Source organism: Perca fluviatilis, chromosome 21, assembly GCF_010015445.1.
Source record: "Perca fluviatilis chromosome 21, GENO_Pfluv_1.0, whole genome shotgun sequence".
In the NCBI taxonomy this organism is placed as follows: domain Eukaryota; kingdom Metazoa; phylum Chordata; class Actinopteri; order Perciformes; family Percidae; genus Perca; species Perca fluviatilis.
The window spans coordinates 6,815,504-6,827,989 of record NC_053132.1 but is presented as its reverse complement, the minus strand read 5'-3'; the positions used below and the strand labels follow the sequence as shown (position 1 = coordinate 6,827,989).

General features: G+C 40.2%; 1 protein-coding gene across 1 annotated transcript in view; it reads right to left on the bottom strand.

Moving 5' to 3' along the window:
* The window catches only part of myo1d (myosin 1D), a 117,652-nt gene extending 108,820 nt beyond the window's left edge, over positions 1-8,832 (bottom strand). The window contains exon 1 of the mRNA XM_039788246.1: positions 8,299-8,832. Within this exon, the coding sequence (XP_039644180.1) occupies positions 8,299-8,393 (95 nt within the window). The 5' untranslated portion in view covers positions 8,394-8,832. The remainder of the gene's footprint in view (positions 1-8,298) is intronic.
* Between the last annotated feature and the right edge of the window lie 3,654 nt (positions 8,833-12,486).

Sequence of the window (12,486 nt, the reverse complement as noted above, 5' to 3'; positions counted from 1 at the left end):
CCTGTAAAGCACTTTGAATTGCCTTGTTGCTGAAAGGTGCTGTAGAAATAAAGTTGCCTTGCCTTACAACCTCAGCCTGTCAGTCAGTCACCAGGGCAGAGAAACCACCGTTGTGCCTGCTCGTCTCCGAGGAAGTATAACATCAACAGCACCGCGACCGCTTTCGGCTCGCCATTAATATCATATCGCAGCAAACGCTGTCTGCGTGAAGTTATGAAAAACTGTAACCACACTTGAAACCACTTTATCGGCATTTCCGTGACTCACTGTGGCTTCAACAAAACTGCAGAGCCCACGTAGTTTGCATCGTCTGCAGCTCTGCGTGTGTGCGAGTGTGTGTGTTTGTGTCAGAGCTCTGCTCTCTGTCAATTTTCAGAGAGGACAGATAAGCGGCGACTACCGCGGCTCTACGAATTTTCAAAATTTGCGTTTAACGTTTAAAAAAAAAAAGGGGGCAAATTTACTGGTCGCACATGTGCGACTGGATGTAAAATTCAGTCGCACACTCTCAAATTTTGGTCACAAAATGCGACCATTTGGTCGCAGTCTGGAGCCCTGCTGATGTTGATGGGTAAAATCCGTACACCTCCCCTTTACCAAAATATGCCAAACTTGCAACAATGCATAGTCTGTTGCATTGACAAGTCTTAACAAAATCAACTGTACAAGACCTTTGCCTAAATAATAATAATAGTCTTAAATTAGCAAAGTTTCAATCTCAGCACAAGGTCCATTTAGAAGCTGCTCCTGAGCTCTTACAGTGTGGACTAGAAGTGCTCAGAAAATTTACAAATCTATGACCTCTCCATCAGAAATCATCTTGTCACTTCTCTATACTTGACACTACAATGCTTTTGATACTTGATGCTACGGACACATTTGGGTCAGTACTCAAGAAATTTTGAGGTTTGATAAGAGGTTTTATTAAACCCCATATCTCTTTCTTACTGTAACCTAAAATATCGGTGATACAAACATATTATACAAACGTATGACACACATATTACATAGTATAAGAGGAATAAAATTATAAGAGAAAAAGGGGAGAGGCAGTGGCCAAATGACATGGCAAGATGACACAAAAGGCACAAAAAAAAGAAATAACAAAAAGAATAAAAACTTGAGCTTGTACTAAATGGCCTGCTCACGACCCCGCCTGCCAACTCAGGCAGTCCACAAATGAGACGTCTCTGTGAGCTGGTGAACTTATTTTAGAGGGGACTAAAGCTTCACAAGCACAGCCCCTGTTTATGTAAGGATGGTAATGTGTTTCAGATTACAGGCGGTTGTATGGAAATTCTTGTGGCGAGACTGGACTTTTCACTGCTGGATTGCAGGGGAGCGGGCCCACGAGGCATTTCTCCAAAAGCCTTCTATGAATCTGTCAGTCCAGGGGAGACTCTTTTTTTTTCTTCCTTCTTTTTTCTTCATGATTAGCCCAAAATCTCCCGCGAGTGTCAGTCTGAGGAACTGAAGCAACACTTACGTAAGATGTTCTGATGAAGTTTTGACTACAAAATGTTGCTAGTAAAATAAGCATATTTTACTAGCACCCTTAAAAGGGACAGGATCTGGCCGATTGTGCTAGTAAAATATGCTTATTTTACTAGCACAATCGTCCCAATCCTGTCCCTTTAAGCCTATGATTGATTGACATGATGATTGACATTGTACTCCCTCGTTGATGTTCTTGCCCAAGGGAAAGAGCTACTGGGCAAATGAGCCAGAAGCTAACAGGAGAACATGTCTATCTTAGCGTTCATCTATAAATATTTCTCTTCCAGTCGCTGACCAACGCTAAGAGGAAAAAACTTTAATAAGCGGGTTGGGATTAAATATTCTTAGAGGCATTTGCTGCACAGTATCACCCATTTTCATCTTTCCTGCAGGGTAAGAATATGTCAGACAGAACTGTGTGTTCTGCACATGGACTTTGGTTTTATTGCTGAAGAATGAACAAAAGGCATGAAAAAGCAAATATGTGAGCTAAGGAAAGCTGGGCTAAACATGTTTTGATGCCAAATGCCAATAGTTTTATCTTTAAAAGGATCCTCGTATGGCACAAAAATGTTTTCACTATGACCTGGGCTTTCCCTTAAAATTATGACTTAAATTAGGCTTATTTACGGAGCCATATCTCACAGGAGGAGTACAAAGTCTGAGACCTTGACAAGCCCTACTCTACCTTAGCCACATGGGTACTTTGATCCCTCTGATTATTCTGCAGGATGAAGAGAGAGAGAGAGTTGGGTTGTCCCTCTCTGCACCAAATTATTCTAGTCTACCTACCAGTTAAAACAGGAGAGCCATTGTTCCTTAAAATAGCAGATTTGAATACTTTGTAATTTTATAGTGATATCCAGGAAACACCAGAAATGCAACGTTTGACAAACTTGTACTTTCCAATGCTTGAATTGTCTTATGTAGATGTGTCTCAATGCCACCTGAGAATTAAATCCCCCACAATTTTGAATCTCATAAACAAGATGTGCCTGTCTGCACACAGGAATCCCAACTCAGCTATGAAGAGGAGCTGCAGGAAACAATGAAATGTGAGGAGCAAAGGCAAGGGGAAATGCCAGCTTTCCTGCTTGGTTGGCCTGCTCCATATTATTAGAGACATCCTGTTCATAGTCCTCTTTAACTCCCCATAGATGGGTTCAAAGGTCAAATCACTCTGAGCAGTTCATTCAGTCAGTCAAACAAACAGGAGACTTTAGAATTTCAGCACAATATTTTCACTTACTCAGACATTATATTCTATATATACAAATCTTGAAAATGATTATCTCTAGCCCACAGGGAAAACAAAAAAGGGTGCAGTCATGAGCTAAGAATTCTTAGCCTCTAGTTGACAACATTTGCACCAGATATGGGGTGCATACCACATCTGGGCAAATCTGACTGTGTTGTATGTTAAGCGGACTTAAAATAGTGCACACATTTCGGCTCCAATTGTGTTTTGCTATGGGATATAAGCCCCACCGGTCATATACGCCAACAATTTAAAAACAAATTCCTGTGAAGCTCAGTCACGTTCTTCTTGACCAATTTTCAATCATCTGCTCAAAAAGTTGTGTAGTGCGTTCAGATTTTTTACTCTGGAATATCAGACACCCATTTGTAAGGATTGAAGAAATCCTTTCATAATTATTTGGGAAACACATGGAAGTTCAGCAGGAATGTTTTTTCCTGGATTCCAAAGGGACAGACAAAACATTGCTGCCTTATAAAGACATTTAGTTGCAGTAAAAATGTGCCTGGCACACATACTGTAAGCTTACAGGGCCATCAGACCTACAGCTCGCAGATCGCTTTGCTCACTACTGTTAGTTTGAAATAGCTTCCTGTAATTTTGTCTGTATTTATCTATCTATTCATCCATCCTGCTGAAGAGCTAGTGAGCTTGTGAGCAAGACACTGAATCGCTCTTATTTTTAAGGAAACTCCTCTGTAGCCAACTATGCCTGACTTGTGGCATCAGTTAAAAATTAATTTAGAGAACCAGAGAGCAATCTACGTTAAAAAAAAACATGTATTTTGATACTATGATTCCCATTTAGTCTGTAACCTGCTGTATTTTCCTGTCATGAGTCATTTTTAATCAGTTGATTCTCCTACATAAACACACGTTGGTCCAATGGGCTGTGCCGCACAGTTTGAGCCCAAGAAATCTTATCTGCTGACTGGTCGATTCAGGCAAATTCCCAAGACCCACCAGGAATTTGGCTTGAACTTTTATCCTACCAGACATCTCTACAGAGAGACCGGGCATCTGCTGGGCTCTATTTAGAGACAGGGAGGCTCTCTGGAACAGGCCACGCAGTTCAATCTCAAGTCAAACAAAGTAAATGTCAACTTGAACAACCATGTCTGGCCCCACCGAGGGGAAACGAGCAATCTTTTCCAAATCGTGCCTCACATGCAGCCACTTGGGGACTTGATTACCAACTCAACGTGGCAAGCACTTAATGGCACAAGTAGAAATCCCCTGCACCGCAGTGCAATTCAGTTGGTTGCTCCTCAAACTCAGGCAATGGTAGAGTCGCTAAATGACGGCTGGCTGCACACCTAAGCTCGGCTTTTGACCCACTTCAAAAAACGAAATTGAGGGATTTTCAATGAGCAAGCCTGATGAAAAAAAAGAAAAGAAATACATAAATTTTGTCAAATGGGTCTAGACTAGAGCTGAGCTTTGGTGTGCAGCAAGTCTTTTTCATGATGCCAAGCATTTAACTGTGAGGAAGTTTCCACATGTACTGTAGTGTAAAATACACAGGAGAGATGTGCAGACGTGCTCCAGCCCTACATGTTTTGGGTAACTGTACCAGGACAAATGGAGACCATTAGATGCCTTGTGCCTTCCGGATCCCTCTTTTAAGCGATCCATCCACCCAGGCAAACACACTCACACATGCATGCATGCACGCACGCACCCTCAGACTATGGGAAAAGGAGCAAAAAGGAAGCACTCCTGGCTGGTCACACCCTCTACAAATAACAATCTGCACACGCCATCTCCGGACCGAGCTGTCTAGCTGGAGGGAAAACAAACAGGCCTCATTTCCCAACCCTCTCCCGTTTTCTGCCTGATGTAGTCTGGTTGCTCTCAGGCCTTCTTGCCTGGCTGCCAGAGCTTCTGTACACAGCACCACAACAACTTATCTAATTTAAGAGGTATGGCGATAAAGACACTGTTGACCAGAACTGCCTAGTCCTCTATAAAACATGCACACCTGCCACTCTCTTCTCTCAGACATTTTCAGCTTCAAATTGATCCAATACATTGAAATTTAAGGCTGCAACTAATAAGTATTTGCATTATCAATTCATCTGCTGATTATTTTCTAAATTATCCATTAATTGTTTGGTCTATAAAACATTAGCAAATGACTATGCTGTCTTGTTTTGTCCAACCAACAGCCCAAAACACAAATATGTTCAATCTACTGTATTGTAAGACAAAGTAAAGCAGCTAATTCTCCCATTTAGGAAGATGGGAACATCAAATGTTTGGCATCTTTGGGCTTTTTATACATCTCGAAATACAAAAATATCACAAATAAAGAAACAATAATTAGAATAACTTGGAATTGAAACTTCTGATAGTTTATTTTACAGTATAATATCGTTGTCTGTACTTTAGAGTCATCAAAGTAATTTCTGCTCTGACGACTTCTCATAGAGAACTTCTCACACAACCCTCCTTTCTGTTGTGACATATTTCAATATATTATAACTCTTCAAAATCTCCATGCAGGCAGACCTTGCCTTAATGTTCTACATTTCCAAGAACGTTGGCAAACACACTATGACAAACATACTTGATGCAGAATAAAGTAAGAAAAGTTTGGAAATGCTGACACAAACCATCTAAAGGCAGGAGAACCACAGTGGATTAGATTTTAGATCTCAACAGTTACTCAACAGTTACACACAGGGCAAAAAAATGACTTAAAATCACCAGGGTGCACTACACTTGCTTATAACAACCAGATGAATGTCATCTTCATTTATCACCCTAATGGCAGAGAGGAAATCACAACATTTTTGTTATGGAGGACATTCCTTCCTTGTAAGTATAAGTAGGCCCTGTAGCTCACTCTAATTGGCCATAGAAAGGAAAACGTGCAGCCAGGCCAACAACAGAAACCTGCATCCTTAAAACCCTCCAAATATTTATTCTACAAGTCACTGCTGGCAGTGGGTCTGGAATACTGGCTTGAAAATTCACTTTATAACGACTAGTGCAGTCAGCACCAAGAAAATTATAACAAGTTATATGAGAGTTTTTATGAAGTGTTGTCATGCAAACAACTACACACACACATACCCAGCCTGCTATTGGCTACCAAGACACAGCCTTGGTGCAGAATTACAGCCACTAGAGCCAGTCCCACAATGAGCTTTCCTTAGGATGTGCCATTTCTGTGTCTGTAGCTATTGAGAAGGAGAGAGCGGGGGGCAAGGTGGAGGGTGGGTGTGTGGCCTTGACCAACTGCCACTTTGCTCGTTTGAAAGCCATGATGTCTCTCTCTCATGGGCAGGCCAAAATCTCTGGGCGGGCAAAGCAGAGAAAGGGGAGGTAACCTTTCCCCTTATGACCTAAGGAGAAGATTCCAGATCGGCCCATCTGAGCTTTCATTTTCTCAAAGTCAGAGCAGGATACCCAGGGCTCGGTTTACACCTATCACCATTTCTAGCCACTGGGGGACCATAGGCAGGCTGGGTGAACTCATATTAATGTTAAAAAAAAACTCATAAAGTGAAATTTTCATTCCAAGGGATCTTTAATGAACATTTCGAAGAATGTAAATATATAGGATTATAGTCAAAGGCTAATTTCCATCCTTAGTCCCTGACAAGTCAATGGTCCCTATAAGTTAAATAAAACAAATCAGAGTAAAACATCCCAATAAAAAATGACATAAATTACAGATCAACAACAGAGGACAAATTACAGATTATCCCAGCTAATGACAACAGGTTTGATTTTTTAAACTTCATGTACCTTCATGTCTACAACAAAATTCATATCACAAACAAGACTTCAGCACATATGTGCCCACATCTTCTTACACAATGCTTAAGTCATGCCATGCATATGGCCTCGGTATTCCAATGTTGTATTGTTGCAACATTATAAAAGCAGTCTAATCATCTCCTCAATAAAGTCTTATCTCATAGATTCATGATAAAGCATAATGATAACCTAGGAAAATCTCAGTAATGATTTATTCAATAATCCATCTTGCCTTCTTTTCCAGGCTGGGGTTTAGACAAAGTTAGTAGGGTTGGCAATCACCAGAGGCCTCACCATACATTATCATCACGATACGATATTAGTGCAATATTCTGCGATATATTGCAATTTATTACCTTTTTCCAACTTCAAATATTTCCCTATTTCAAATGATGTCCCCAAAAGGAAACTTTGTCAACATCTGTTTTATCTAAAAAGATAAATTTCTCCGTTTGTTCATCTAACTTCAATTTTATTGCTGCAAAATGGGATTGTCAAAAAGACAAAGTGACCAACAAATATATAATAAAAGATTGATACTTGGCATCTGTGTGATTTTTTCCCCTCACCCCTAAAAGTTAGCAAACTTAAACATATCAAAATTAAACAACCATTCCAATTTGGGATCATCTGTAGATGAGAAAAGCCTATGTCAGGGTTTCGGGGTCAAGCCATGTCATCATTAATTACCACATACCACAGAGAAAAGAAATGATACCCAATTCCCACAAAGCAAAACCGCTCACTTAGTGAAAGATCATTGGCTCTTAGATAAGAGTGAGGTGACACGTGATTCAGGGACTAATATTTGCATACAAGTCCTTGATTTTGGTTTTGACATGATCTTTTCAGAGACCCTTTTCAATCAAACTGGGAGAATAACTTACTTTTAATGGTGTAAAATATTACACTATAACTTGTTCTAATGTTACTGTTCTATCACCTGCCATTGTGTTGTCAAAGACCTACTATTAAGACATCTTTCTCTCATTGCAAAGGAGTTTCCAACTGTAGCAAGCTACACTAATGATGTCCTTTTGACATCTACTGTACCATGACTGTGTCCACACACACACCACGTCCTGCTGAGCACTAAAAGCTCTTCCAAACTCAATACTAATCAGGGATCAGTTTGCACTAATTACAGATGGCACAGGTGAGGAAAGGAGATGGTGAAACGGATTCAAAGTCACAGTCCACACGAAACGTCATGTTAACACACAGCTGCTCTCTTCATTCACAAAGAATGCTTGACACCATGCTGACAGTGACAACACAGCTGATAGGAACCGGTCTGCGTGAAAGTATGACTGTGTGTGTGTGTGTGTGTGTGTGTGTGTGTGTGTGTGTGTGTGTGTGTGTGTGTGTGTGTGTGTGTCTTGGGTGGAGTTTGACACAGCATTTTTTCGAAGGGAATTACCGGTTTGATCGAAAGAGGGCATCAAATGAATGCAGTGGCATCACTCCAACGATTGTAATACAAATTAACATACAGTATCGTTGCAGGTGCAGTGACAGACACGCATGGGTTGTTTGGCAACTTGTTTTCATTCATATATTTTAAGTAGGGACCTATGCAGAACAACACAAGAGAAAACACTCTGATAAGCCAGATAGCACCTGTTGACGGGCTAAAAACAACATATTTCCGGCTAAAACGATAGCGATTTTTTAGAAGTTTTTCCTGACGTGTTTCTCAACCTTTCCTCAACCTCTATTCCCTTGAGCATGAGTGGCGTTACAAAAGGTAAATGGCCGCTGCGCGGTTGGCTTACCTGAGTTTTAAGTTAGTCATGAACTCTTCCATAGACACGTTGTCCAAAAGCACAAAATCTGCTTTTCCATACTCCAGGCTCTCGTGCTCTGCCATGCTGCTACCCTTATTTTCCTCACTGAAGCCCGTGGATGAATGTTTTAACAAATTGCTTTGAAGTGCCGACAAAAAGTGAACATTGGCGGGCTTCTGAGCACCTACTCTCCTCAGTGGACGGCGGTGTGGTCGATGCGCATTTTCATTCGTCAAACAGTCATTTCAGTCATGTTTGATTAAGGTCATAAACGGTTTAAAAATACCCCTGTAGCTTCGACTAGTGAAAGTTAATAATGCGTTTTTTTTTCCTTATAGGTCCGGCGTTTCTGTTAGAAGTCGCAAATGGTCCCAAAATATCCTCATGTCCATTCAAAGTTTCCTCTTTACGCAGAAATGTAACCTTCCCGTTACATCGTGCGCCAGCTCCGTCAGTTTTCCTGGAGTTTGTCTCCTGTCGTCCCGGCCGACCATCCACCAATGGGATTGAAGCCTCCTCTCTCTATCCCCGCCCCCCGCCCTGTGGAGAGGTGTTGGTCAGACTGGTCAAATATTTCTGAAGACCACAGCTCCACTGTTCCTGATACATATTTCAGAGATGACGGGGCCACCGTTCTGAAACACTCGCAGAAAAAAACGTAATGTTTTGGCCTGACGTTTATGATGCCCTCTGTTACCATAAAAGGAAAAAATAGACCTCATCAGAATTTTTTCAATGGGGAATGAATGGAAGTTATGGCTTAAACTGCAGCCTTGTCATTTACAACCCACTGACTTCGAACTATTATAAATTGAACTATCAGGTATGTATCAAGTTCTTTGATCCGCCCATGTGGACTCTGAATGAGGTCTCCTGTTTGAAAGCTCCTGTACAAGAAGCTGAACACCAAGAACAGACTTCCACCAGTTACCCAGCAGGTTCACACTGATGTTAGTGCCCCACCTGGTGTAAATTACAGGCAAGTGCGTTTGATTGATTGATTGATTGATTGATAGATAGATAGATAGATAGATAGATAGATAGATAGACAGACAGACAGATAGACAGACAGACAGACAGACAGACAGACAGACAGACAGACAGACAGACAGACAGACAGACAGACTGTAGAAAGGCATTTTCTATGGGCCCCTCCCTGCATCCACAGCTATTCATTCTAGCATGAAGTCCCAGTCTGAGGTCACCCCATCTCTTTGAGTCTTTCCTGAAAGTATGCTGTCTTCTTCATCATCATTTGAGCCATAAGTAAGTGTGTTTGTTCCAGCTTGACAAGAGAGATTGTCGCCCAGAATTAGGATTAGGAATGCTTAACCCTCAAATTGATCATTGGTAAATCAATTACTCACCCTGTGTTGCCTTGAATTTATGAAACAAAATGTGTTTTTCTCGTATACCTTTACAGTGAACAAAGAATCCAAAAACAGAGAAAAATTTTTTTAACTGAAGTCACATGGACGCGGCCCCCTATTACTTCAATTCTAAACTCCAACAAGTATTTGGATTCACTGTGGAGGCCTGCAATAAAACACATCCTCTTTAAGAATTCAAGGTAACAGGTGAAGTATCCTACAGAGTTCACCGAGTTGCAGCACATAAAGAATTGAGAGTGAAAGTAAATCATTCTATTTGATGTAAAGAATGGTTCTCTGTCTGTAAATTCAAATGAAATGTTCAGTAGCTGATGTGCAGTATAGCGACATATTGTAAGGTAATTATAAAGAGGCTACCTGAGTCAGAGCATTCTGCTGCTGCTGCTGCTGCTGAAGTGTTGAAGGACTCTCCATCTCCTGCAATACAGCGTAGTGTGCTTTTTTTTTAAGCAAAGATTGAAAATGTTGCAGTGTCATTTAAAAAGCCAGCACATTCGTGTATATTTATAATATTTAGGGATTAACACTTAATAGATAAAATAAGAATAATTAGATGTTGCAGCTTATAAGTCCAGAACAGACAGAGGCAGAACTTTTGTATTTCTGGAAAATTGGGAGGTTAATAGCATAAGGAGGAGACAAATATTTTAAAATTGGACTGTTTTAGGGCCAAAAAAAACTAGAGATTAAATTAAAATATAAAAGTTACATTTGGATTTAGTATACCCAGCAGAGTAAACTTTAAATCAACATTAAGACCATAACTTGGGAGATGAACTTGACAGAAAATATAATTTACAGGTTAAAGGAATAGATAAAATGGTTATCACACATGTATTTGGTGGGTGAGGTTGTAATGGAAAGACTTTGGATTCTTTGGGTCTCTTTGACCTTATTATGTCCAACATTTTGCTTACAGCCCTGGACAGAGGTGTTGTGAGTGTGAAGACCTGATGTGTCTTATAAAAAAGGACAATTTGCATAACATCCATCACAACCTGTAAATACAATTATGAACCTGAAAATGAGCATACTATGAGGTCTTTAACACACAGGCAACAATATAAGATGAGAATTTAATTGAAAAAAGGCTACATTTAACATACAATTTCAACTATAAGAAGCAGGCACTATCAGTAGTATCTGTGATATTAAGAGAGTACAATAAATGTAAATGTACCTTGTACTATGCAGTTAAGAGTTTGCTGTTCGGACCAGAGCATGTAGAGGATAGAGGCCATGCAAGTGCTGGAAAAATAATAAATCATTAACATGATTAATAATATAAATATGGCTGACTAGCCTTTTCAAATACTGGAGATCTTCTGAACATGTTATCGTTACTTTTCTTCATATCAGCATGCTGAGAAACTCAACCACTGTCCGAATTCGACCTCACATAGTCATCAGTAGGTGACACAGTAAAAGCACAAACAATATCTTTACTACTATATATACAGTATCTTTCACACTCAGTTTAGGGGGTTACTTTTTACAGACCAGCTGGATTGTGTGGTTGGCATGGAGTGGTAGAACTGTAAGAGTTGTTCTTTTGTCAGTACAGTTACTACACACTGACCACAGATGGATGAAGTGTGAAAACGCTCTAACCAGCATTCATGTGAGGGCTGCGGCTCATGCTGAACAGAATCTATTATCAAAATTAAAATTAAACAAACAAATGGAGAGTAAATCAGTCTTTAAAAAGTGATTTTACAGAAGAGAACTAGACTATATTTTAATGAGCTTCTCTTTGAACTCTACGATCAGAGCAAGCCAAGGATATTATTTAATCCAAGTGCTATTTTTGCCCCGTTCTTTTCAGTCACATGGACCCAAAGAAAATACAGCAAATTCTGCTCATTAGAAAGTTAAATGGTAACTACTTATACTGCTTACACGTATACCGGTATGTTCAAACTAGACCAACCCAACCCAACTTGAGCACCATTACCCCATCATTATAATGATCCAGTAGTTCTTTACTTAAAAAGACAGATATATGCAGGGGTGGGGTGCCCCCCTGAGCTAAAGTGCTGTCAGTCTGTGTCTGACAGTTGTGATTTCCGTTAGATCATTAGATCAGAGTTCTGTCACTTGGCTGCCTATCTGCCAATTTCTCCAGCCCTTGTCACATGACCAATTAATGTTTCCGTGGTGACTATCCAAAATTCCGATACCATGGAACCAGCACTGGAATGTTTTATTTTTTTTTAAAGCGGCAGATTAATGGTGCGTTCCATTTACCTCGGAACTCGGAAGCCGAAGCTGAGAATGACGTCACACCCGAGTTGAATGCGTTCCATTTACAAATGGGATTTTCATTGTTTTCATTAGCTCTAGCCTGGTTAGCCATTGTTAGCAATGCCAGTTTATAACAACGCATTACGCAGTTGCAACATGTCCACAGATATAAGTTGGACAGGACTGTGTGTATGACTGATTTAGTGAGACACAAATAACACAGAAGTACTTATAACTGTATGTTACTACAGCTTTCACAACTGTTGATGCATGGAGCAGCCATGTCGGATTTTGAGCTTGGGGTACTCGGTGGTTACCCGAGTTACGAGCTCGGAAATCCGAGGTCAGGGTGCGTGTTTCCGACTTTGACCTCGTAAAATCCGAGTTCCGAGTACAAATGAGCCTATAGAAAATGTGTAATGTATTCTGATAGACAATTTGTTTAATTTTATTTAGCAGAATTACATTATGTTCTATATTTCTAAGCAGATTTTCTATGCTGTATTTTAAAACAGCATAGAAAAGGTGACAAATTATTGGT